We start from the raw sequence: 26,645 nt of genomic DNA, 5'->3' as shown, positions 1-26,645 counted from the left end.
CAAAAAATAAAACTAGCTCAGCACATAAGCCGAGGCGATTGGTAAAGACTTGATTAGATAGGTAATATACAAATATGTATAATAAAATTTTTAGACGAAGAAGAAGAATATTGGTATTTTGAAATCAAAACCCAGTAGTGTCAAAGTAATATATAAAATTAATATTAAATTGTTTTGAATGTTTGTTGAAGGAAACCTTAAGGAAACGCTTAATTTTAACGAACTTCCGCTTCCGCTTATACAACTTTTCACGACAAATTTTTCACATTATCCTTCAATTCAATAAATAATCACTTCTTAATTTTATTGAATAGGTAAGTATATGATTAATAATTAATATATATTAAATATAACTAAATAAAAATTAATATTTCTAAGATTTCTTTTAACTAAATCTTTTAATAATATCTAGTACCTAACTACTTATATATTTTTTTATTATGTATAGGTACCAAATTAATATATTATATTATATTGTAACAAGGAGACGTGGTCTCTATAACATAATTCATAATACATACGTATATATGTGTTATATGGTAAGGTTATATGTATTTCTGCTTAAAAAAACATGGGTATATTTTACGAGAAGTCCCTTTTACAACCTTACCGCTAACGGCTGATTTCTGAATTGAATAGGTACCCATTTGAAGTTAAAAACTTATAAAACTATACTTAAATACCTTTTAAATACTACTTGAATATTTTCTAATGTCACATAAGCTTTCTCAAACCAACACTCATTTCAGAATATGTACTTCTCTTTATACTGTGCTATTTGCTATTATATATATTTTCATTCTCGTGTTTTATAATTATCTATACTTATAATAAATCTGTAGAGAGGCCAATTCTGTACATGAAATATATTTAAAAAAAACTATGAAGGGGTGATAAGGGATCGCTACTGATGCCAAAAATGCAATCAGTAAAATTTTTGTCTGTCTGTCTGTATATTCGTTATAGAAACAAAAACTACACGACGGATTTTAACCAAATTTGGCACAATTATTCTTCATACTCCTGGGCAGGTTATAGTAAAAGAATCATGTAAATCGGTGTAGAAACACCAAAGTTATACATGAAATACGCTATAAGTCATCGCGCGTGAACACAGAATCATGCCATGAGGATTATTTTTGTGTGTCAGTTGCCGCGTTCGACGCGCTTCGCGGCGGGAGCTATAAAAAGGCGGCGGGTCTGCACCCGTTTCGCGTTGTCATGGCATCACGTGTGAACGGCTGAACCGATTTCGATAATTCTTTTCTATTATATTCCTTGAAGTACGAGGATGGTTTTTATGTAGAGAAAACGTAAATATGTACCACGGGCGAAGCCGGGGCGGACCGCTAGTTATTAATATAGTGATCATTGATTATAGGGATATTTATCACTACCTACTAGTAACTAGTATAGATATAAGATAGTACCTAAGAAAAATTTTGACATCACATTATTTGCGGATAATAATCCGCCGCATCCGCAACATAGGTACCAACATGATCAGTTGTGTCCCTTTGAATTTACTTCATATATTATGATACTAGCTGTGCCCCGCGGCTTTACCACAATGCTCCGTGTTTTTTTTTGGTCTTAACGTGGTGATATGTAGGTAGTATAATACAAAAATTATAAGTCACGATCGTTTTAGGATTATTGAAGTACATTAGCCGCTAAGAATGGGATATTTTTTACACTTGGTTCGTGGTCCAGCGCAGCCTAATTGCGTGTATCGGCGGCATACGGGCGGACGCAGGCCTAATCTTCTCATTGCGACTGACCCCGGCCGGTGGAGCCGGCCCAGGACAAATCGTAAACACAAATTGTTTTATAAGGTCAATGTTAATGCATGCGATGTTTTGATTGGCAATATTGAATCTACTGCGTAGCGAGGAACCTCATTACGTCGTATAAACTGATCGATTTTTATTATGGAACAAGGCAATTTTTTCTGGTTACGTGATGGCTAAGAGCTAGCGCGCACGAGCAACTTTGTCTCCGCAACTATTTTGTCTCTCCCACCTATGGGCTAGTATGAAAGTGCGCGCACGTAGCGACGACGCAACTCCCCATACAAATTGATGGGAGAGACAAAATAGTCGCGGAGACAAAGTTGCTCGTGTGCGCTAGCTCTTAGTTTGACTGTGAAAGAGGATGCGGGCGTAATAAAAGAGGAGTGATTCTGCTCATGAACATTCCAGACCTTTTTATTAAATTGAACACTTATTTTTATTAAAAACTAGCGGTCCGCCCCGGCTTCGCCCGTGGTACATATTTACGTTTTATCTACATAAAAACCATCCTCGTACTTCAAGGAATATAATAAAAAAAGAATTATCGAAATCGGTTCAGCCGTTCTCGAGTTATGCGCTTACCAACACATTTTGCGATTCATTTTTATATATAAAGAAGATATAACACAACAAGATATATAAAGTGAATTTTATTATGATCTTTCATTACTTTGTGAAGGGCTTGAAATAAAATAACATTTACTTTCATTTTAATTTAATATTAAAACATGAGTTACAACAAATGGCATCTTAAAACAAAATCTTACTTAGAAAATAGTAAAGCTGCTCAATATAATGAATTCAATATAAATATGCATTTATTTGATTTCTCATTTGAATCAGTAAGTAAACGTGTTTTCCTTATAAATCCATGAATAAATAACAGATTTTTCAAAGTCACAATATTTTATGAGGCCTGCTCAAGTCAAAATGTAGCGCTTCATTATTACGTCATATTGATTCAAATGAAAAAGTCACTCAATTTAGATTTCCGAACGATATTTTATTTAAATGTATAATTTTGATCCCAAAATGTTGTCTTCCTACTTTACATAAATTATCGAATTTGCAATACTGGAAAAACAATTGTCATCTACACTATCTCTTATATTATTGACTATTGAAATTACTATGTAATTAAGTACATGATGTGTGTAACATTAATATGTAACGTGTTTGTGTATACTTATCTAACTACAAGGCAATGTAAAGTGCTTGTTTGTGCAAAAGAGAAAAACCTTTTTGAACTTTTAAATTATGTTATGAATTCACCACTTCCTGATTTTAATATCCAACTATATAAATATGTAGGTAGTTAATCGAAAGGTCAAACGATAACTTGTGTTAGCAAACATTAATATTGCATTACAAAGCTAAGGGACATTTCATACTACTTCTTAAGTATTAACTTAACTTAAACTTTTCATACACCATTTATATCGATCAGGAAGTAGCGAAATAAATAAATTACATTCATACATCTGCCACTATACGTTCAACAATATCTATGAATCTTCTTAAGACTTTATTTAGTACTAAAACAATCGTATATTTATAGAAATACATATATCGGAGTCCAGATGGGACTAATTTTGGGATCATTTATTTCATGATATAGAAATATAAAAGCAGTGTAAAAAAGCTGTGATACCTTACATATCAAATCAAATTCATAAGGGCCAAAGGTGTATTCAAAAGCTAACAGTATTTTACAAATAAATTAGAAACAAAAACAATTTGTTCAAGAACAATCACATAAGCGAAGGCTAGTAAGCGCCTGCAGTGTGCACGAAGGTCATCGTTAACCAAATATATTATTTATTTTAAATAAACAACCAACCACCTTAGCACTAAAATATGTACAACTTAAAACTAAAGACTTGTAAAAAAAATAGAGAGATTTTTTAATAAAAGCATGATTGTATAACAGCTCTCCTACAAATCGTAGGCGTTCAAAATGACCAGAAAAAAAATCGAATGTTTTAATTCATAATTATTCTTCTTAAACAAAACTTATGCGAAGAATATTAAAAAAATTAATACTAATATTACTATAACAACCGCCAAACAACTTTCTATCTAACCTCTATAAAAACTTTTCAACACTCAACATCAGTTCGCACCACTGGTCGTTAAATAGTAATTTTATTATTCTATATCTATCGTTAAATTATAACAATATTAGCCTATAAAAATATATAACTAATTTAATATATGGGAATATTTTCGCCGTGAAAAAAAAACTGAATAAGCACACAAAATAAAGTAAATGAGTATGAGATTATAACCCTAACTACATTCATGTAGACTTAAATAACGATGAACCTTATAACTTAAAATTAAAAATAAATTACTTAAAAAGTAAAGTAGCACGTTATCTCGTTAGTCAGATGAAACAGTTAAATAGTTGATAACATTTTTACGTTACAAAAATATTGTTTTACTTGAAAATATCGCGATAAATTTATATACAAAAGGTACAAGAGATTCCATTACACGACGGGAGCATCTTCGTCGGCTCGACACGCCCATTCCTTTTATTGTCACAGAACATCAACCATTAAGGAATGTACTTGTTTAATATTATCGATACACCTACTGACCTACATAATACAACAATAATTTATATGTAACATATATTTTTACACACGCATAGTGTGCAATTACATCGAGTCTAAATGATTATGCAATGATTTCATGTTTTAAAATATGTGAATAAATTATTTACAGGTGAGAATGAATCCACTTAAAATACAATTCGCGTCTCTTTAATCCTTAGTTTTGCCAATATAACTATCTACATATTCACAATTCAAACTATTACTAGCAACAGTCCATTTTATTCGAGATGTATTAAACACCAAATTCATGTAAAATCTTCACTAGTAATAATTATCTACGTTCATCGTCGTAAGCCAAGTTTACATTTTAGTACTAAAGAAGCATTTATATCTAAATTAAATATAGTAATATCCAAGTATTTTTAAGTTTATATTTTACAAGTAATCATGGAGACCATAAAGACAAATTAGAGAAAGTGCTCTTTGCATTTAATTTCTTTTAATATGTAGAATGAAGAGATGTTACAGGATTAAGTTGAACTTGTGATTTGCGTATATGATTTTTATCAAAATTGATTGTGATGTAGAAGACTATTGTTTTACAATGCAATATTTCAGGATGCAGATAATATTTTTTTAAGTTGGTTACACCACCTAATACCTACCGAATATTATAGCCAGTTATCTGCCCTAAAGAGCATCGCGAATTGCGACACGTGCCAAATACATAATATTATGAAATGCGTAAAGTCCTCCCCCCTGCGCGCTCTTGTAGTAAATAGACGACGGTGTATGTGAGGGGTTCTCATCCTTCCTCATTCATTTTGCCAATATTTAACATATAGTATTTCAGCGGCTAGGAAATCGCAGGGGAGGCAATGAGCCAAGATTCTTCTGGAGGGGCAGCAGGCTTATGACGCGATATCATCAACACTACCTACCATTTTCTTGCTTTAATCATGTCGGCGGTGGTTCTGGAGTTTAGCAAAAGTAAGAATAGCAGACGCACGCGGGCAATCTTACAATACCACTCCCGCACATTTCGTTTATATTCATCATGCTTGTTGTGGCCGCTTAGCAACAGCAGACGCGGACGATCAGCGGCAGAAGGAGCAGCGAATCCCCTCTAGCTCCTTCTTCTGCCCTACGTCTTCCTCTTGAAGTACATTCCTCCCTTGCCCTACGCCTCCACTCAAGCACTGTTTATCAGCGGCAGGTAGCGCACGACACGCAAGCAACGCGCGGTTGTTAAGAGACGAAATCGATCAGCGATAGACGTAACAACCCTCATTCCTGACACCCCCCCCCACCCTGCCGTACGCCTTCCTACTAATATTCAAGTACTGCCACAGAATACATAATAGTAGCTAAACGCTACAGAACGGACACTTTCCGCCTCCCGCAAAAATTAAACTTACCTCACCCCGCGCGATCGTGATTAAAATGGGCCATATTTTTCTGCAAGGACGATACGCAACGAAGATTGTCAACATTAATCAAATTGACAAAGTAATTTTATTATTTTGGATTTGTGATTATCGTTTTTCGTAGAAAATGGTTAGATATTGTGCTGTTTACGGATGTATTTCATCAGAAAAACGCGATTTTTTTTTACGCTAGTCACAAATGTGCCAACCATAAAGCGTTAACACACACATTTGCAGTCTCTACAGTGTGACTGTCAAAACGATAATTTTGTATGGAGTGTCCGGGGTGTGGTACTGCTTATCAGCGGCAGGTGTCGCACGACACGCAGGCACTACGCGGCGGTCAGGACACGCGGTGGCGGCGGCGGGCGGCGCGCGGCGCCAGCAGGTAGGACGCGTCGAGCGCGCGCCCCGCGCCGCCGCCCGCGCTCAGCAGCCGCCAAGCGATCTCGTTCACGCGCTCCTTTTGTTGCTCGCGACGCTGGGCGGGAGATACGTTCTGTAAAATTGTGTTCAATCAATTATCTTAATACTATTATAAAGGCGAAAGTTTGTAAGTGTGGATGTATGGATGTTTGTTACACTTTCACGTAAAAACTACTGAACTGATTACAATGAAATTTAGCACACATATAGAGAGTAACTAGGATAGGTTTTATTCCGGAAATCCCACGGGAACGGGAACTATGCGGGTTTTCCTTTGAAAACGCGGGCGAAGCCGCGATCGGATATCTAGTGTAGAAATAAAGATAGTATTTTTTCTGTGTTTGATTTTACGCGAGTACCATACATTAAGAAATTAAAGATTTTACAGGAATTATAAACGCGAATTATTCATAGCTGCGTTCCTCGGTTTCAACCGCGTGGCCTTTCTCGATGGGCTATCACCTACACCAAAAGAATTTTTCAAATCGGACCAGTAGTTCCTAAGATTAGCGCCTACAAACAAACAAACTCTTCAGCTTTATAAAATTAGCATAGACATGTATTACCAACCCGGCGTTACGCACATATACACGTTACGCACGTATACAGCGAGCGTGATCACGGGAAGATTGACCACGTCAATTTGAAAAGTTGGGTAGAAAAGATTTATGTAGTGGTCTCTCTAATGGTCAAACTCCTCTTTATAATGATAGTGCAGATTATGTATCAAATCATCGATATATGCATTATACACTACTTATAAGTAAATATCGAAAACTGTCATGATGAACTATGGTCCGGGAGCCAGCAGCAGATTTTATGACCAAGTTCCTCTCAAGCGGTAATTAGTAAAATGCATCAAAGTATAGTATTATGAAGCCTCGTGAACGTCAGCTGGAGCTCGGTTGGGGGGAAGAGCGGTTGTAGCCTCCCGTATCAGCTGACGGTTTTTCCACCAAGATACAGCCAGCTGACATATATATTTATCCACAGTTACATATAAGCTATCATCAGGTAAATTTTTGTTTGAGAGGAAATAACGGAAAATAAATTTTTCTTTAAATTTAACTTTCATGTTCGAGACACCAGCTGACGTATAATACACCATGTTGTAACCAGCTGACTATTTTTTTTCGTTAGGATATTGGGTTAGCTACAATTTGACAAATTTTTAGCTGAGAGGAAATGAATGAATGAATGTATTTTTTTTCCTATGTGCGTGGGAGGCTACAACCGCTCACCCCCCCAAACGAGCGCCAGCTGACGTTCACGAGGCTTTATAATACTATACTCTCATGCGTCTGACGAATTATCTCTTGAGAGGAAATAGTTAACCAAATTTGCACCTGGCTCCCTAACCACTATGTTAATATTATTAAGTTAACCTTTATTTAATTTTAACATCCTATAGGTATCAAATTAGAAAACGAATGCTGCAGAATCACGATGTAGACCGGACTCTCAGTGGAGTTTCGTTTGCAAAAATCGCGGACCTAAATCTGACTTCTGATATATATTGTATAGATCCCAGACATTCTATAGACAGATGTTGCCAACCAGTTTTGTGGTCCCCCTGCCCGCACCCCGGTAATTAAATATGGCATACAAAGAAAAAAATAAAAATTTCCAAAACATGCCGTGTGGGGTATCAAATGAAAGAGCTTATTGAGTAGATCACGAATATATAGCATACTATATACATTTCTTACACTTTCTCTAAGATTTTTTAGAAAATTTACGAAAATGGTCCATTTTTGAGTTAACTTTAAACCACTATAGATTGAAAACTCATGAATATATTTTTTAAATTATTATTTTAAATAATTATTGTTTACGATTCAATATTTCGTACAGTGAAATAGTTGCATGGGGGAGTGGGGGGAGCATTCAAAGATGGCGAGTATATTTTCAAGTTCATATAGTATATAGTTATTTTCATCAAATCCACCACATAGCTCACTTATATTATATTACGAACTATTGAATCATAAACAATGGACTATTGTTAATTATTTAAAATAATAATTTAAAAAATATATTCATGAGTTTTAATCTATAGTGGTTTAAATTTAACTCAAAAATGGACCATTTTCGTAAATTTTCTAAAAAATCTTAGAGAAAGTGTAAGAAATGTATATAGTATGCTATATATTCGTGATCTACTCAATAAGCTCTTTCATTTGATACCCCACACGGCATGTTTTGGAAATTTTTATTTTTTTCTTTGTATGCCATATTTAATTACCGGGGTGCGGGCAGGGGGACCACAAAACTGGTTGGCAACATCTGTCTATAGGATGTCTGGGACCTATACAATATATATCAGAAGTCAGATTTAGGTCCGCTATTTTTGCAAACGAACATCTCCTTGGAGCCTGCTCTAATGACGTAAAACAAAATAATACATAATTTACAATAAAAACAAATGCAAATACAGTTGATTTGCTATGAATAAAATTCAAATATGCATATAGATATTCATATTCATCCATCATTAGTTCTTGTGTAGAAATTCAAAAAACATCGCATCTACTACACAATTTTGTATTTAATATTCATAGAACACGATAAAATTTTATAGAATTACTTTATTTAAATTAATTAATACATTAGTTTAATAAATTACTCTATTATACCACTTATAGGAACTAATTGCATAGTTATAGATAACTGCTTCCTTAATTTTGAGATAAATACATAATATAAAAGAGAATTATATTGCACTAGCTCTGGCCCGTGGCTTCACTTGCGTTGTACCCGGGTAATAAATAGCCTAAGTACTTATCTAGACTATAATTTAACATTGTAACAAAGAGTAACGAACAGAAATGTACAGATAAATATCTGTACATCCTTTCAAAAGTTTTACTTTATGATATGATAAATTAAAATGATGAGAACAATTATTTTATCTATAATTTGCTTATAAGTCGATTCATTAGAATATTATCATGAGTTAGAACTATATTTTTTAAAATATAAGTAAGTATTTGTTTTAAAATCATGTTTTACCTTAGCAACGGTAGCCACAGCGACAGGCTTTTTCTTCGGTTCCTGTGATGTCTTAGGTTTATCTGGTGTCATAAAATTCTTGCCAGCGCGACCTTTCAGGTATTCAGGCAGAACTTCGTGAGGCTAAACATAAATTATTAAATTAATGAATCACAAATAAACAAATTCTAATTTTGTATTCATTTTCCTTAACTAAAACACAACAACTGTTTACTAAGTATAAATCGAGACTTAATTAATGAATTATCTTAATTTATATAAATTTATTCATTCGGATGCAATATACGTTGTATATTATAAAATATGCGGCAATATTATCGTGGCAAATTATTGAAATGAGTTTAGTGACGCTTGTTAAATCAAGGTTCGGAATAGTCATTCAATGAACGCGCTAGTCATGCAATCAAATAGCAGATTCAACCAGATAACTGCAACATGTTTACTAAGGGCTGATTTTTCAATCCTTGGTTAAAACTAGGGATGTAACGATACCGATACCGATACCGATATATCGGCCGATATAATCGGCAAGCCGATATATCGGTATCGCCGATTATAAAACAACCGATACCGATATCAAACAGTTCAAAAAACCGCGCCCAATGAACGATGCGGGAGGCCGCCCACGCGTGCGCACTTTGTTTTTTGAAAAAACTCTACCAATAGTAAACTTTTATTAGGAACTGATTGTATGTGTATAACTTAAAGTTTAACTGACTTTGCAATATAATAATACTAAAATAAATGGTTTTCTTGTTTTTTGATTTTGCATTGTTATTTAAAAGAATACGATTTACAGTTGAGTCTCTGTTAAATGTTGGTAACTTTTATGCATAATTCACTATTTATTTTTCTACCAAGCCATCGATATCGGTATCGGTATCGGTATCGCCGATATTTGATTACAAATATCGGTATCGGTATCATATCGGCAAAATCATGTATCGTTACATCCCTAGTTAAAACTTATTCGTCGAATAATGTATAAAACTACCATTTTAAAAACGTATTCTAATTGTCCGTATTTGACAGTTTACGTGACATTTTAATATTATCGTGTATTTATTGGACGGATAAGTTTTATCCAAGCATTGAAAAATCGGCCCTAAAACAAATAGTGCAACACAACAAGACCAAAATAATTATCCCCTTTACAAATATCCACAAACACTCACAGCATACGTCCGCGACACCTTCAAGCGCTGCGGGAAGTGGTCGAACGCGTACGGCTTGGTGCATATCGGGTACTTGGGCCGCGAGATCTTGGTGAACAGGTGCGCTGTTCTGTCGACGCGCAGCTCGCAGATGTACACGTGCGGCTCGTGCGCGCCCACCGGGCGGCCCTGCGTGACGGGAATACATTTTTTTTAGTTTTATAGCATTAAAATGTTTTATAAATTCAAAAAAAAATAATAATAGAAAAAATATCGATGAGGAAGCGGGATTTTATCGATTTTTTTTCTGTACTATTTAAAATATAGGAAAATTGAACTGATTCATAAATTATTATTTGGTACACCATTTTTTTTTATAGTGGAGAATGCATTTAGGCATACCCAGGGCACTCGGGGGAAGAGCCCTGGGTTATGTCGGACTCACCCTGCTGAGTGCAGGGTCCTACCGACTAAACTCCACTGTGTTCCGCCGTGCCGCTTTATTGACGGGGCCGCGGGTATTCGGTAGAACCGCGTCCGCAGACATTATTTGGTACACCATGAGGTAATACCCTAATAAACATTAATAATCTAATAAACAATATTAAAGTATGAATTGTAATTAAACTGTGAACAAAAAACTGTCTGCTAACGAACCATCAGATAGCTAATGATTTTTTACCTTAAATTAATTCATATAATTAATTGTTGTTGTTTTTAACTTTCTTAGTGAAAATCTTACATTTAGTTATTACATACCTTGCAATAAGTGTTCAAGTCCATGACCCAGCATTGAGACATCACTAGTTCTATGGGCACTGCCTCGTAAAGTGGTACACGCATGACCTCATTATGGAAGAATCTGCAAAAATAAATTGTCATGATATAAAACCACAAACCATTCGTTTCAATGTATTTTGTGATTTGAAAGCTATAGTTATTTATTATGTTATTTTACACGACAATCTTCACTGATACAATGTTATTCAATCAACACATAATATCGATCTTGATTGTGGCGTATTCTTCTTTTTTTTTCATATTTATTGTTCCTGCTATACAGTAATATACTAAGAATGATTAAACCATTGAGCCCCGAACGGCCCGAACGGGCCACGACACAATAGATTTTCTATTGTGTCTGTGATTCCGGGGCCTGAGTTATTAATTAATATTTGCCATTAAATGTTACACTTACTTCCTAGTTGGTTCGTGGAAGGTCTCATGCGGGCGCAAATAATGATGTCCGTACACATAGCGCTCGCGCGTGTCCTTGTGTTTCCATAACCGCTCCACACGGAATATATCCAACTCGGAAACTGGCACACAACCGATCGTTTGGTATGTGTGCTTGCGGACCGAACCATCCTGCAAGTATAATATGAATAATGAATATGTGTTCATAGTAAACGGTTTTACAATTAGTTTTCAAAATTATTTGAATATAAGACATACAAATTCCAATCTAATATTTAAACTTAGGCAAAATCAACGTTTGCTATTTATCCGACGTGCTGTATTCACGTCACTTTCAAACATTTTTACTGTAAAATCTTTATAAATAACTACCAACCCTTTGTGTAACCTTCACAACTTATTTTACGTACCTTATTCTGAACAGTCTCCTCTTTCTCTTTCCCCTTGATATTCTTCAACTTCTTTCTATCGACGCGCTTAGTCTTCGGCGAATCTGTCTTATCGCCGTCCTTTTGGCTGACGTCCGGGTGTTTATCATCAATGGGAATATCTCGTAGTACGTATACAGTGTCACCTTGACGCACTTGCAGCCCGTCACGCATCAAAGAAAGGTAGAACTGGTGACCCTCTTCCGTGTATTCGTCGAGTGGGATCTCGCGGTCAACCTGCGAGGTATTTAAATAATTTGTTAGTTTACGAAATGTGTATAAATAGCAGTAAATAAAATTATATTTTTCTATAATAAAAGGGAGTATCCTCGAACAATCTTCTCAATGGCTTAAGGAATGATGCCAGAAAATTGTAAATATGCTCTGTAGCGAAAACATTTCGCTCGCGCGGTTCAGAGCGATGTCGTCACACCCATGTCAAATAAAATTAATTTACACAAATTTAGAACCTACTTTGGTAGAACAATATAACAAGGCTCATATTTTAGCGTATAGTCACACCCCGGACACTCCATACAAAATTATCGTTTTGACAGTCACACTGTAGAGACTGCAAACGTGTGTGTTAACACTTTATGGTTGGCACATTTTTGACTAGCGTAAAAAAATGCACTTTTTTCTGATGAAATACATCCGTAAACAGCACAATATCTAACCATTTTCTACGAAAAACGATAATCACAAATCCAAAATAATAAAATTACTTTAAGTCAATTTGATTAATGTTGTCAATCTTCGTTGCGTATCGTCCCTGTAGAAAAATGTGGACCATTTTTAGACTGATCGTGCGGGGTGAGGTAAGTGTTTAATTTTGGCGGGAGGCGGAGCGTGTCCGTTCTGTAGCGTTTAGCTACTATTATGTATTCTGTGGTATAGTGACAGTTACCGGGTCGGTGGAGCACAGGTGGCAGTAGTGCGTGGAGCTGGTGTCGGCGAGGCGCATGCAGCGCGCGTGCTGCCACACGCCGCAGCGCGCGTTGCCGCACTGCACCATCAGCCCCTCCTCCACGTGCAGCCCGCATATGCACAGGATTACCTCCTCTGCAATTAAGATAGCATACATTATGTTCGTTAATTCAACTAGAAAATAAAGTATCTAAGTAGTATTGGCCGATTAAGAAGAGCTGGAACGTCAACACATTTAAACATTGCACATGTGTAGTGTCTGTGAAGACGCGCGCGGCGGCGTGACGCCATAGTGCATACGCATCATGAAAAGTCTGTCTGTCTCTCTCGCGCGCAGACTAGCTTATGAGGGTGAAGGGGACAATTATTGTTTTTATGTTGCAATTGTTTATAAATACAGGGCGATGTAATTTAAACAAAGACGTTAGGTATATCTACTACTAACTATATTCGACGAGATACTTCGCGGCACGCGGATAAGAATATTTTTTTACTTTACCTAGGTTAATTAATTATGTAATCATTTAAATAAGTTTTCTAAACAAAATGTAAACGCCGTAAGTTAAAATTTTCATTCATAGCTGAACAATACAGCTTTTATTGTAATGTAGCCTTATCTCTTACGTGCTACGGTTTCGCTTGTATTGTTTCTTGTGAGTGAGCGCACGTGTTATTTGTATTGTTTGTATCGTTATTTTGAATATGACATGAAATTTAATTATTATTTGATAATTGAATGATGATCAATACTATATAACAATTGATTATGAGAATAAATAATTAAGTTCATCGATTGAGTTACTTTTAAATTGTAATTTTACATATAAATTATGAGAGCTTTCATAATTATATTTATCTACAACGCACTCATTTTACAATTCAAGTCTACAATAATTAAACTAGAGTCGCATTTATTTTTGAACATACTGTATAGTAAAATTGCATATGTGTGAGTACTGTGAAGATGCCAGCTTTCCTTAATAGGCCAGTATTCAAATACATATTTCCAAGAAATTAATTTTCTTAATGTTTATAGAATCACTTACCAGGCTTTGATTTTTGTATGAATCCAGATGGTAAACTATCTTGTGAGCCAAGTATTTTAATAAGTTGCTCAGCAAACTCCAACTTGGCAGAATTGTATACCTATAAAGAAACAATAATATTATATTAAAATCCACTCAAATATTGCTATTAAATGTGCGTAGCATTAACAATGAGTCATCTCATATGAGTATAAGTAGTGCACATAAAGTGTTCAAAATAAAAGTTTTCAACCCCCCGAACATTACTGCAAAAATTTTACCTTTTTCAACTGTGCAGCGACAGCGCCAATGGCGGTCATCTTACTGTATTCCCGCATAAGCGCAGAGAACAAACCGCTCATATCACTGTCGAACTGAACCACACTCTCGTATTCATTGTTCTCAATTTTATTTTGAATCACGTTTAGATCCGTTATTGGAATTGTATCCGATTTTTGGTTTTTAATTTTAAGTAGCGGTGAACATATGGGTTTTTCTTCATCACCTGTAATAATTTTTCATTCGTTGAAGTAGAGATAGCATATAATTATATAGCTTACAAGTGTACTAATTATTATTATTTATAATTAAGTCTCTACTTGTTCAAATCTTAGACTTAACACAATCATAGCATTTAGAAGTTTTATGAGAAACGAAGTTTTTATTTTAATTTGAAGACTGACCTTTGAAAGATGTTATAATATTGTACAGAGCTTTAAAAACGCGCGTCAAGCGCTGTTTCGTGTCCAACGACGGATCATCTTCCAATTTGGATAGTTTAAGAATTTCTTCCTTAGAAGCGCGTAGAGTCTGTAGCTTTTTGTGGAATACTTGTGGGTTCATAGTATCGGGGAGGGTTAATGGGTCCACATTTATTGTATCTGGTACTGCGGGTTGACTCGGTACGGTAGATACTGTAGGGGTGCTTGGAACTGGCGCGGGAGGGGCGGGGGGTGAAGGCGGAATTTGTATTGTCATTCGCTCACGTGTACGACGCACCTGAAATGTAGATGATGTGTTGTATTATATGGAATAATGGTGTTTATTACACGGAAAAAACCTCTTCAAATGCAAATTAATTATTAATAGCTATTTGAACAGATGTGGCAAATAAATGAATTGAAATGAAATTGAATGAATAAATTATTTCCCTATTAGTAATATTTAAAAATTCACACAAAAAATTATGTACTTACGTTCTCCAAATTTCTAAATAGGAAACAATGTCTCTCTTTAACGAGATTCCTTTCTTTAGCAGTCAGTGGTTTCAACTGTGGTTCTTGCCACAGCTTATTCAAATGCTGTTGATATTTGAGTATGGTCATGTTTTTGATATCGCACGCCGAAACACTCTGTTGTTCAGATTTCTTATTGCATTTAACCGCTTTACGCGGCCTTCCCACGCGAGGTTGGTTGCCATTCGAACTGTTTGATTGATTAGAAGCATTGGATGGTGTCCTAGACTGTGTTTTTAATGGTTGTTTCGTAATACGTTGATATTTCCCGCCAATAACGCCGCGGCAATCTTCAGAATCGCATTTGCAAGGCTAAAATAGAAAAGAGCGTTTTGAATACCGAACATAACCCTTAATCCGAAATGAATTATTTTCATCACAAAATGAAATTTACCTGTCCAACAGCTGGATTAAATAGTGAAAAGTTGTAATCGTAGGTAAGTTCTTCTCCCGAATCTATGTCACGTAGTGCAAATAATGCCATCCTGAATGTACCTGTACACAAATTATTTAATTACAATATGATTTACTTACTTAAAAGAAAGGTCAGCTCTATTGGATTTTAAAAGCAAATTTTAGTTAATAAATATTACCCGAAAAATCATTTTCTATGTAACACAAAACACAAAATTACCCCAATGATTAAAAAAAAATAGAAAGCAACATCAAAATCACGGGCAGGAGGCTAGTTAATCAGATCCCCATATTTTACTTATAATTTAAATCCAATCATACCATTAGCAGTCCACTTCTGCATTTCACAATTGGGCCGGCACGAGTGGTTAACGAACCGTCCGTCGCCGCCCATGCGGTGTCCGTCGATCACGAGCCCGCCGTCCAGGTGCAGGCAGTAGTGGTGCGTGTCGCGCGCGTAACGCGTCGCCATGCGCTCCTGTGCCATTTATTCAATTATTATTATTTACTAGCTTACCGCCCGCGGCTTGGCCCGCTTTGTCTAAAACCTAATAAATTGTATACTAAAACCTTCCTCTTGAATCACTCTATCTATTAAAAAAAAACTGCATCCTGCTGCGTAGTTTTAAAGATTTAAGCGTACAAAGGGACATAGGGACAGAGAAAGCGACTTTGTTTTATACTATGTAGTGATATAACAATTTTATGTAACATAAAATTTTAGGAGTAATTACAGATATTCAACACAAATGGAAAACATATATAGTACATGAGCCATAAGGTAATGTGTTTATCATTGTAAAACTGTTTGATGTGTAACAACTATCTCGATTATACATGTTTTGATATGTTCATCATTGTCAAAAGGATCTTATGAAAGAGAAATTCAAGAAATTTGCGCTAAAAAATGAAAAAAAAAAAATGCGAAAACGTAACGGCCATATAAACTTCACGGGTTCGACAATTTGCAAAAAAAAACAGGACAACGTCTGTCGGGTCAACTAGTTATACATAGAAATTGCGTTTTAAATACGATAAATGCACGCATAAGTGTACTAGAATACATTTCCAACAACATTTTTCACAACAACAATAAACAACTACACTAACAAATAACAATCACACTAAATTGTCCGAAGCAAAACTCTGTCCACGCGTGTACTAGGCAGAGTTTTCTAATGAGGGATACAATAGACTTTGAACATTACTGCCACGAAATAAGACTCGAACATTTTTTGACGACCTTATAATAGATGATTGTATGTGTAGTTGTTTATTAACGTACTAACATTAATAATTGTTCAAACCAACAAACTCTTCACCTTTATTATGTTAGTTTTTATATAGTTTTCTGCATGCATCTATTAGCAAAATTAAAAAAAATATATATTAATAACTAACCTTAAACTCCTTATCAGACACAACCTCGCCAACATATTCTAGAATAAAGTCGCCTGACGTTATTTTATCCTTGGTACGAACACCCCAGCCTTTATTTTCCGTCATGAATTTCTCCAGACCAGAAGCCCATTCGTGGCGTTGGATCCTTTGATTTTTGCACTTGTCTCTGAAAAAATTAAACAATTTAGGTGTTGACTATTGTATATTTTTATTATTTATTAGCCAAAACACATTCAAGATTTTTTTATTGTATGTATTTGAATTTATTTTTTACTTACCCGCAAGGACACAACTGAGGAGAGCATTCAGAAAATACAAGCCTATTGATGCAGTCCTCATTGCAACCAGAAGCTGGAGCACAATTACACGCCACACTTTCACATTCTTCAGCAGACGGTTTAACATCGTAGTAAACATCTGAAATAAAATAATTATAAATTGAATGAATTAATGCTAAAAGGGAAATATAAAATATGTATATATATTAACTAGCGGTCTGCCCCGGCTTCGCCCGTGGTACATGTTTACGTTTTCTCTACATAAGAACCATCCTCGTAATTCAAGGAATATACTAAAAAAAGAATGATCGAAATCGGTTCAGCCGTTCTCGAGTTATGCGCTTACCAACACATTTTGCGATTCATTTTTATATATAAGACTAGCGGTCCGCCCCGGCTTCGCCCGTGGTACATATTTACGTTTTCTCTACATAAGAACCTTCCTCGTACTTCAAGGAATATAATAAAAAAATAATTATCGAAATCGGTTCAGCCGTTCTCGAGTTATGCGCTTACCAACACATTTTGCGATTCATTTTTATATACAGGGTGTAATCGTTAAGTGTGCACAGGCGATTTTTCCGTAAGTATTACAGATAACAAAAAACTATAAACTGATATCGAAAGTACTTAACCTAATGAGTAAAATGACCGTAATAAATTTTTAAAAATAAATCGAGAAATATCAAAAAAATTATCTTTAAACCCTCATACATTAAGTATGAAATATGAATATCCAATACATTTAATATGAAAGATTTTAGCTTTCTTTTTCTTTTTTGGTTTTCTGCTTTAATTACTTCGCAAATTTGAAGTGGCATTTTCCACGCTCTTTCCGGACATTTTCACGCATTTTCCGGGCATTTTCCCACGCTTTTTTCGGACATTTTCACGCATTTTCCGGATATTTTCCGGACATTTTCACGCATTTTCCGGATATTTTCCAGGGATTTTCCGGAAATTTCCACGCATTTTCCGGATATTTTCCGGACATTTTCACGCATTTTCCGGATATTTTCCGGACATTTTCACGCATTTTCCGGATATTTTCCAGGGATTTTCCGGACATTTTCACGCATTTTCCGGATATTTTCCGGACATTTTCATGCATTTTCCGGAAATTTTCCAGGGATTTTCCGGACATTTTCACGCATTTTCCGGATATTTTCCAGGCATTTTCCAGGGATTTTCCGGAAATTTCCACGCATTTTCCGGATATTTTCCAGACATTTTCCAGACATTTCCCAGGCATTTTCCAGTTATTTTCCGGATATTTTCCAGGCATTTCCCGGTTATTTTCCGGGAATTTCCCAGGCATTTTCCGGAAATTTCCACGCATTTTCCGGATATTTTCCGGACATTTTCACGCATTTTCCGGATATTTTCCGGACATATTCACGCATTTTCCGGATATTTTCCGGACATTTTCACGCATTTCCGGATATTTTCCAGTGATTTTCCGGAAATTTCCACGCATTTTCCGGATATTTTCCGGACATTTTCACGCATTTTCCGGATATTTTCCAGGCATTTTCCAGGGATTTTCCGGAAATTTCCACTCATTTCCGGGAATTTCCCAGGCATTTTCCGGGGATTTTCCTAGCATTTCCCGGGGATTTTCCGGACATTTTCCAGATATTTACAGGCTATGTCAGGGAAATGTCCAGAAAATGACCGGAAAATTCCCGGAAAATATCCGGAAAATGCGTGAAAATGTCCGGAAAAACGTGGAAAATGTCACTTCAAATTTGCGAAGTAATTAAAGCAGAAAACCAAAAAAAGAAAAAGAAAGCTAAAATCTTTCATATTAAATGTATATGGGATATTCATATTTCATACTGAATGTATGGGAGGGTTTAAAGACAATTTTTTTGATATTTCTCGATTTATTTTTAAAAATTTATTACGGCCATTTTACTCATTAGGTTAAGTACTTTCGATATCAGTTTAAAGTTTTTTGTTATCGGTAATACTTACGGAAAAATCGCCTGTGCACACTTAACGATTACACCCTGTATGTATAAGATATGTAATAACAATGTTACCATTTATATCGTATAAAATACGTATTTACTACAATACGTATTTTATTAAAAGTATTTACAAAGAGAGTACTTACTGGTGCGTATCTTCTTATAATTCCACGAAGGGACAGGTTGATTGTAATGTTGTTCCCACCAGATGTCATACGGTAAGGTGAAATGGATAAGTCGCTTTCTAACCCAACGTTCACAATACGGTGGCGGAGCTAACAAACCCGGAGGAAATTCTGTTTGAGTGACAAGATTCTTCCCCTTTCCTTCCGGCTTTGGACTGAAAACATTTTTTTTATATTACCAAATAATTAAAAATAATAATAACAAATAGAATATAAAAAAGAATGATAAGAATGAAAAACTTACTCTTCTTTGTAATAGTCCGAGAACAAACCAGCTAATAAGAATTTCTTTCTTAGCCGTGGATTTTTCTTAGATACGACGACTTTGTCTCTATTATCAATACTACTAGACGGACTGTGATCACGCGATGCTGCTATTCTTTTCTTGCAAATAATACTCTTCGAGAGTACATCTATGCTCTTTTCGAAGTCAATTTCTTTCTCATTAAGAGGCAGGGGCTCATTTTCATCGTGGTCGAGAAGAGTATCAACAGAAGGTTCACGAGATTTGGATGTTAATTTGCGACTTACTACTGTATCTATAGAGCTCTCTCTAGAACTGGAATATACTTCATTGCGCGGCTTCTTATTAAGTTGACACGATCTCGATTTCCGTCTGGTAACAATGCTCATAGGATTCAAAACTTTTTCTTTTTCTGTATTTCCTATCAATTTTTTGTGTTCTGATTTTCTTGTTTTTGTTTTTCCATCGTCATTGACATTGTCAAAACTTCGAGTGAGTCTGCGTTCACTTGGATACAAAACAGCCAAACTTGATTTAGGCCTAAGGCCGACCTTGGCGCTCTTTTCTACTACTTTGCGTTTCGAAAATATATCTTCTATTTCATTTGATGGTGACATCGCTCTACTCTTTCTTTTTAATCGGTCTAAAGTGTCAAATCTACTTGTTGGTTTGCTCTGGTTGACATTCAATAAACTTAATGGTATACTGTCCTCTGGATCATTACCGAGCGAACTGGCCATTGAAGGAATACTATCAGTCTCACTTAATACTTCCCATTTATTAATGTGGTTTTTAACTTCTTTATCAGTCTTGTTTTGTTTTAATTGCAAAGCAGGAGCTCTTAAGATTGAAGATGTGGTTTTCTTTTCTTGTATTACCTTCTCCCCTTGTTTTTTGTTATTGTTGTCAGTTAATATTTCTTTACCTTGTAATTTTTCTAGTGCAACAACTGTTAAACGGCCTTGTTTCGGACAATCATCTTTATTTAACACTACTTTTAGCTCGGGTTGTTTGGTACCTGTGCGTTCTAAAAAGCTACGCATAGCTTCACCGTCTTTTGGAACTCTTTCAAATGCAGAATTATCAGTATCTTCAGAAGCCAATTGATCATATGAATTATTAGTATTATTTGTTTCAATCTTTTTCTTTTTCCGTTTAATGCTAGGAAATCCTGTTCTATTAAAAGCTTTGCGTCTTCTGGTCTTCTTCTTGAAACTATCACCCGATTTCGTCTTATCATTAGATTCGACGGTAATCAAGTCAGGCTTCTTAACTTGTAAACTAGTTTTCTTTATGAAATCGCCCATTGGCAATCGTTCCGCCTGGATCTTTGGAATTAGAACCTTAGATGGTAAAACTAGCTTACTCTCACGTATGAGATTATTAGATGTTTTCTTCTTTTTCTTTTCATTTGTGTCATCACTATCACTTGTCAGATTTCTTTTATGTTGTCTTAAATTATGACCTCCGCTAGTCTCTTGAATTTTATCAGATATTACAGCTGCTATTGATTCTCCTCTTTTAGGCCTTATGATAGGATCTGGAGTTTCAGATATTAAAGCTAAAGGTATTTCAGATTCTGTATCAATTGAATCCAACAGTGAACTCTTTGAGTCCAGATTTTTTAATTTTCTGTTTTTATTTGAGTCTGCTAATATATTACTTACACATATTGATGATTTAGGAATTTGATCTTCTAAATCAATAGAGGGCTCAAAAATTCCTGTAGGTTTATCCACATTTACAACTACGGGAGGGTCTGGTAAAATGTCAGATGCTTTTACTCTTTTCGTTTCCAACACTTTACCCTTTGAAACTGGTGACTTGATAACACTAGCGCGAGTATTGATTTGATTACTCACAGATTCCCTGCTTTTATTCTTTTCGTCTGTTTTATTACCATCTGAACTATGTTTTTCTTTTTCCAAGATTCGAGATTCTATCGATTTCCGTATGTTATTGTTCAAAAGTGTATCCAGAACTTTCGTGGCTGCGCTTGGATTAATTTTTGATACTAAATTACTTGTTAATCCTTCCAGCCTATTCTTCTTTCGAGTCATGATTTCAGATTTCTGTGCAGGAGGTATAGAGCTTTTATAAAGCGAACGTGCTGACATGCTTTTCAGGGGATCAACTACACTGTTTGAAACTATAGAAGCATCTGGTGATTCACTGTTCGACTTTTCACTATCTTTTAGGTCTTCTTTGGAAGTATTTTGATTTATATCTATTGTTTCACTATTAACATTAGATTTATCTTCCGATAGTTTCTTTGATAAAGATTGTACTACTTGATCCAAACTTGAAAGTGATACCGCTTTCTCCGCTTCTAATCTATGCCGCTTTTTTGGTGTCACTATAGGATTTCTGACTGGTGACATTTTTGTTTCAGATCTAGGCGATGATACTCGATGATTGTCCGTCTTTGATGTTTCCGTTTTTACATCGACATCCTTTGATTTTGGTAAACATTTTTCTAAATCATGAACCATCTTGTGCACTGCTTTTAATTTCTCAGATGTTTCATAAATTTTCTTGGATAAATCAGACTGTTCAGCAGAAGGTTTTTTAATTAGTAAATCATCGTCTACTATTTCACTTGAATTTGTATTATTATCATTGTTGATATTTGATAAAATAATGTCGTCCTTTATTGACACATTTTCAGAATCTTCATCTGACTTTTGTGTCTTACTTGACTCATTTGTTTGATTTTTATTTTCACCCGATAACAAGGCTACATTTTTTAAAGAGTCATTGGGTTTTTTAATTTTTTCAGAAACCACTTTAGATTTAGGCGATCCCTCAGACGTTTGAGTTTGCAAATCAACGAGACAGTCTGTTTCTGTACACAAGAATTTTTCAGAACTAGAGCCATTTTTGGAATTTTCATCAAATTCGGTGGTAACCAAACTCAAACTCAGAGTATTACTTGTGGAAGAATTAATATGATAATGTCTCTTTTTCAGGGGTAATTTATGTTCATTTGTATCTTTTCCACCCTTATTCTGTGATTCGGTTAATTGTTTCTTATGTCTTCGTTTTGATGTGGGTGTAGCGATTTCTAAATTATCTGATGTTTTTCGTTTCTTCGAGGCACGCTTTACTATTTTTGTAGCTGTTGTTTCTAACACAGTTTTTTCTTTTTCTTGATTTTTTGGTTGACTTGATGCAACATTGGCTATAAGTTTTGGAGCTACATGACAAAGTTTTATAAAATTTGTTATGAGACTGTCCATGTCTTGATTAAATTTTTGATCTATTGTTTCAGGAGCATTACGATTTGAGAAAGAATCTCTACACCTTGAAACTGAGCGGGATCTGTGTCGCCTTTTACTTCTATGCCGATGGTGTTTATTTTCAGTTTTTATGGTAAGTCGAGAAGGACGCTCTGTAGGCTTCAAATTAATTTTAGGAGGGGCAAGGACAACAGTTCGCCTGTGTTTCTTGATATTAAACGAAGGCTTAATTTGTGACTTTTTAAAATTTAAAAATACATTCCTCGATAAAGATTTATTTGGTATATAACTATTTTTCGCCTTTTCAAAAATATTCGGTAAAGGTTTCACAGTGTCTTTTTTCGTGTTAGGTGATACAGATGATCCAGATTTCTGTTTACGGTTTTTAGGTGAAAGATTCCTTCCAGATTGTTTTAAGTTTTCGTTTTCTTTCTGTGAAGATGACATTTTTGTCGACGTTAACGGTGATATTCCAAATTTGTGGGTAAAAACTGGTTTGAGTGACGGTAATTTGCCGCCAGAGTGTTTAACTTGCGATGGGGACTTCAAAAGGGTGTTATTATTATTATTACTAACTTTGAAAATATTGTAAGTCGTTACTGGCCTTTGAAGACCGCTGAAAACTGGACCAGGTGCAAATGGATCAGAAGAATTTAATCGTAATACATGTTTTTGATTCATTTTCTTGAAACTATAGTCATATTTTGATCGTAGCGGATACTTGGTACAAACACTGATGTATTTGGGACTAGCATTAGATTTTCTTAAATATGTGTCACATTCTGAATCACTTGAACTATGTCCAAGAGTTAGGCTATTAAATGTTTTATTAGTCAATAATAAAATTTCCTGATCCGATACAAAGTGTTTCTGATTTTTGTAATATGATCTATTTCGAACAGAGCGTGTTTTCTTTAATTTTTTCATACGTCTTCGCATACTTCTGACACTGTAGTCCGTTTTATAACCAGATTTATCAGTTTTATACCCCGATTTATAATCAGTTTTATAGCCTGATCTATAGCAATCGGTTTTATAGCCAGATCTACATCCATAATCACTCTTGTAACCCGATTCAATCAGCCTGCTACAACTTTTATAAGGTTTAAATTCATAATCGCTTTTGTATCCTGACAGAATATCTTTGTATTTAGGATTGAGGTCGATTTCTTTCCACGTAGGATCAAGCATGTCGTCAGCGGCTGCTTCATTTTCACTTTGATTATCCCTCCAAGAATTATTTATTGTTTTACTACTTTTCTTAGGTAAACTTGCAAGTTTGCTGTTAAGTTCTTTTCTCTTTGCATAAACTCCAGATAACACTGATCTATTAGGTGAAATAGAATCATTATCACTGTCGCCAGAATTATACTGATTTTTGTCCTTTAAAGTTTTGGAAGTAGTTTTAGTTGGTTTTGATTTTGCTTGAGGTTTTCTGCCAGGCTTTTTGCGTGGCGGATATAAAACTCTGTCCGTGGCATATAACATTCTATCTAAAGCAGCTATATCCAATTTTCGGTCGCTTTTCTTTGTTTTGTCAAATTTATTCTGTTCCTGTTTTAGAGGTACCGGAGACGGTGCTTCTGTTTTAATTTGTTTGATTTCATTCTCAATTTTTTTCTTCCTATAGTCGCAGTCACTGGAATCTGATCTATTATGTTGTTGACTTCTCGTTTTTGATTTTGACCTCGCACTTTTTCTTTCGGCTGTGTTGTTCTCCTTTTGTACCGATTTTCTACTACTGTGTCTACTACTACCTTCGTCAACATCATGTCGCCGTAGTGGAGAATGTGTTGGCGAATTGTGGTTAGAAAGAATTCCAGAATCAGGTGAAACATTTGGTGGATCATTACTATTGTGAAAGTCATTAATTACATTAACTACAACTGGTTTATCTTCTTTATGAGATTCTTTTTCTTTTTTAGAGAATTCATCAATTTTTTTCACTTTCCTTGGACGACCTCTTTTCCTTCTAGATTCAACTACGATATTTTTCGAGTCTTCTTGAGATTCTACCGAATTCGTACTGATTGAATCCAGCTTTTGGGTGTCAATTTGATTTGTTGAAGCTATTGTATTACTAACTACGGTTATCGGCGAACTCTTCAAAAGATCACTTGCGCTACCTAATTCCGAACTTCCAGCTGTAATATCTAAATTCATAAAATCATTGTTATCAACACAGTCTTCCAAACTTGGTGGGTTAGGTATGGATAAATCTACTGATGATGTGACAGACGTTATTTCTTCAAGATCTTTATTTATTTGAGATAGCTCTTCAGTTTGCTGAGGACTTAAATGCTGGTTATTACCATTATTCAAGAAATTCGGAGTAATTGGTGCAATCTCAGATAGAGTATTTATCTGCCCGAGCACACAATCGCTGATAGTATTTACACTATCGATTTGATTCCCATTTAGTCCACAAGGTAGTGATGTTGATGTACTGATGTTTGTTAATGGAGCTGAACTACTTAAAAGCTGTGTTTGTGCGACAAATTGTTGCAACAAACTTGACGCATAATGGGATGTATTTTGATGGACAGTGTCAGAGTTCGAACACTCGTTTTCAGATCCAGAAGAATCCGCCGTTGCTCTTTGTATTGCAGCAGTCACAAGCTGGGGCGTAAGCTCCATTTCACTGCTGGATCCGTCTCCTACAACAATTTTATAATGAAATAAAGTTACACGTTTTAAAATAATAAATTTTCAATGTAAATTAAGGTCATCCATCGTTTACATAAATTAATCATTGTAAGGAAAACTTACCATTATCCGCGATTGATTTATCGTCGTTATCTGGCGAGGTGTTGTGCACGGAAAACGACGAGAAATTGGGCTGCTGCACCGGCGCGCTAGATGATTGTTCTGGAAATAGTTCCGCGAGGTCCGCATCGTCGATAACCTGTGGATTTATTTTGGTTGATTACGTCATCGTATTATCTACGTCTTATGAATCCACTTAATAACACTTTATTATAATATTTTTTCGGATTAAAATATGGATTTCCGCTATATTAATTGTTAATGTAATATTAAAGTATAAAACAAAGTTTTACTAATAGAGACACAGACAGAGAAACATACAACATATTGTTTGCCACTTCATTACATATGTATTGCAGTGGCAAACAATATGTTTTTAAATTCTATTAACTAGCTGAGTTAATCTATTTATAACCAAAACATTGTTTGTCAATAATTAATGATTTAAATAGATTCCTCTCAAATTCCTGTTATCGGACGTTTGAAATTATCAATAAACACAGACACAATAGAAAATCTATTGTGTCGTGGACCGATCGGGCCGCTTGGGGCTCAATGGGTTAATAAACACGAAAACATACCTGCAATTGACAAGCTGCTGCCAATGCGACGGTCGAATCATCGGGCGGGTTGTGCGTGGAACTGCCAGCGGCATCCGCAGTATCCGAATCCGATGATGAAGAAGATGATGAGGACGATGATGACGATGACGACGATGTGGTAGATGATGAGCTACTGCCACATACTACGCTCTCAGCTGTGGGTGATGCGAACTGTAACAAAAACACATTGAAGATTAGATAATGTAGCAAACATAAATATTATTTAAACTGCAACGTGTGTTAAGCGAATTTTATTTAAATAATTTCATTCATAAATTTAATAAATATTCGATATTTTAAAGGACATCAATAACTGTTTATGTTCACTTGAAACTGCTTTATTGATTTGTTAATATTG

The 26,645-nt window shown here is 35.2% G+C and overlaps 1 protein-coding gene across 3 annotated transcripts in view; it reads right to left on the bottom strand.

Moving 5' to 3' along the window:
* Positions 1-4,363: 4,363 nt before the first annotated feature.
* Positions 4,364-26,645, bottom strand: part of ash1 (histone-lysine N-methyltransferase ash1) — a 56,565-nt gene continuing 34,283 nt past the window's right edge. For all 3 annotated transcript variants that reach the window (XM_089707142.1, XM_089707143.1, XM_089707144.1), the window contains 19 exons: positions 26,267-26,458; positions 25,689-25,824; positions 19,681-25,576; positions 19,398-19,591; positions 17,279-17,417; positions 17,001-17,166; positions 15,921-16,077; positions 15,580-15,680; positions 15,147-15,497; positions 14,634-14,949; positions 14,232-14,455; positions 13,972-14,071; positions 12,906-13,060; positions 11,981-12,235; positions 11,572-11,741; positions 11,133-11,235; positions 10,395-10,562; positions 9,220-9,342; positions 4,364-6,280 (listed from right to left, as the gene is read on the bottom strand). In XM_089707142.1, coding sequence (XP_089563268.1) covers positions 6,125-6,280; positions 9,220-9,342; positions 10,395-10,562; positions 11,133-11,235; positions 11,572-11,741; positions 11,981-12,235; positions 12,906-13,060; positions 13,972-14,071; positions 14,232-14,455; positions 14,634-14,949; positions 15,147-15,497; positions 15,580-15,680; positions 15,921-16,077; positions 17,001-17,166; positions 17,279-17,417; positions 19,398-19,591; positions 19,681-25,576; positions 25,689-25,824; positions 26,267-26,458 — 9,102 coding nt within the window. In that variant the 3' untranslated portion in view covers positions 4,364-6,124. The remainder of the gene's footprint in view (positions 6,281-9,219; positions 9,343-10,394; positions 10,563-11,132; positions 11,236-11,571; positions 11,742-11,980; positions 12,236-12,905; positions 13,061-13,971; positions 14,072-14,231; positions 14,456-14,633; positions 14,950-15,146; positions 15,498-15,579; positions 15,681-15,920; positions 16,078-17,000; positions 17,167-17,278; positions 17,418-19,397; positions 19,592-19,680; positions 25,577-25,688; positions 25,825-26,266; positions 26,459-26,645) is intronic.

Source organism: Colias philodice, chromosome 19 (assembly GCF_061535455.1).
Source record: "Colias philodice isolate Cphi_HAF_F1 chromosome 19, ilColPhil1 Martin Lab GWU primary, whole genome shotgun sequence".
Taxonomy (NCBI): Eukaryota; Metazoa; Arthropoda; class Insecta; order Lepidoptera; family Pieridae; genus Colias; species Colias philodice.
The sequence above is the reverse complement of the archived record's forward strand: the minus strand, read 5'-3'. Positions and strand labels throughout refer to the sequence as shown.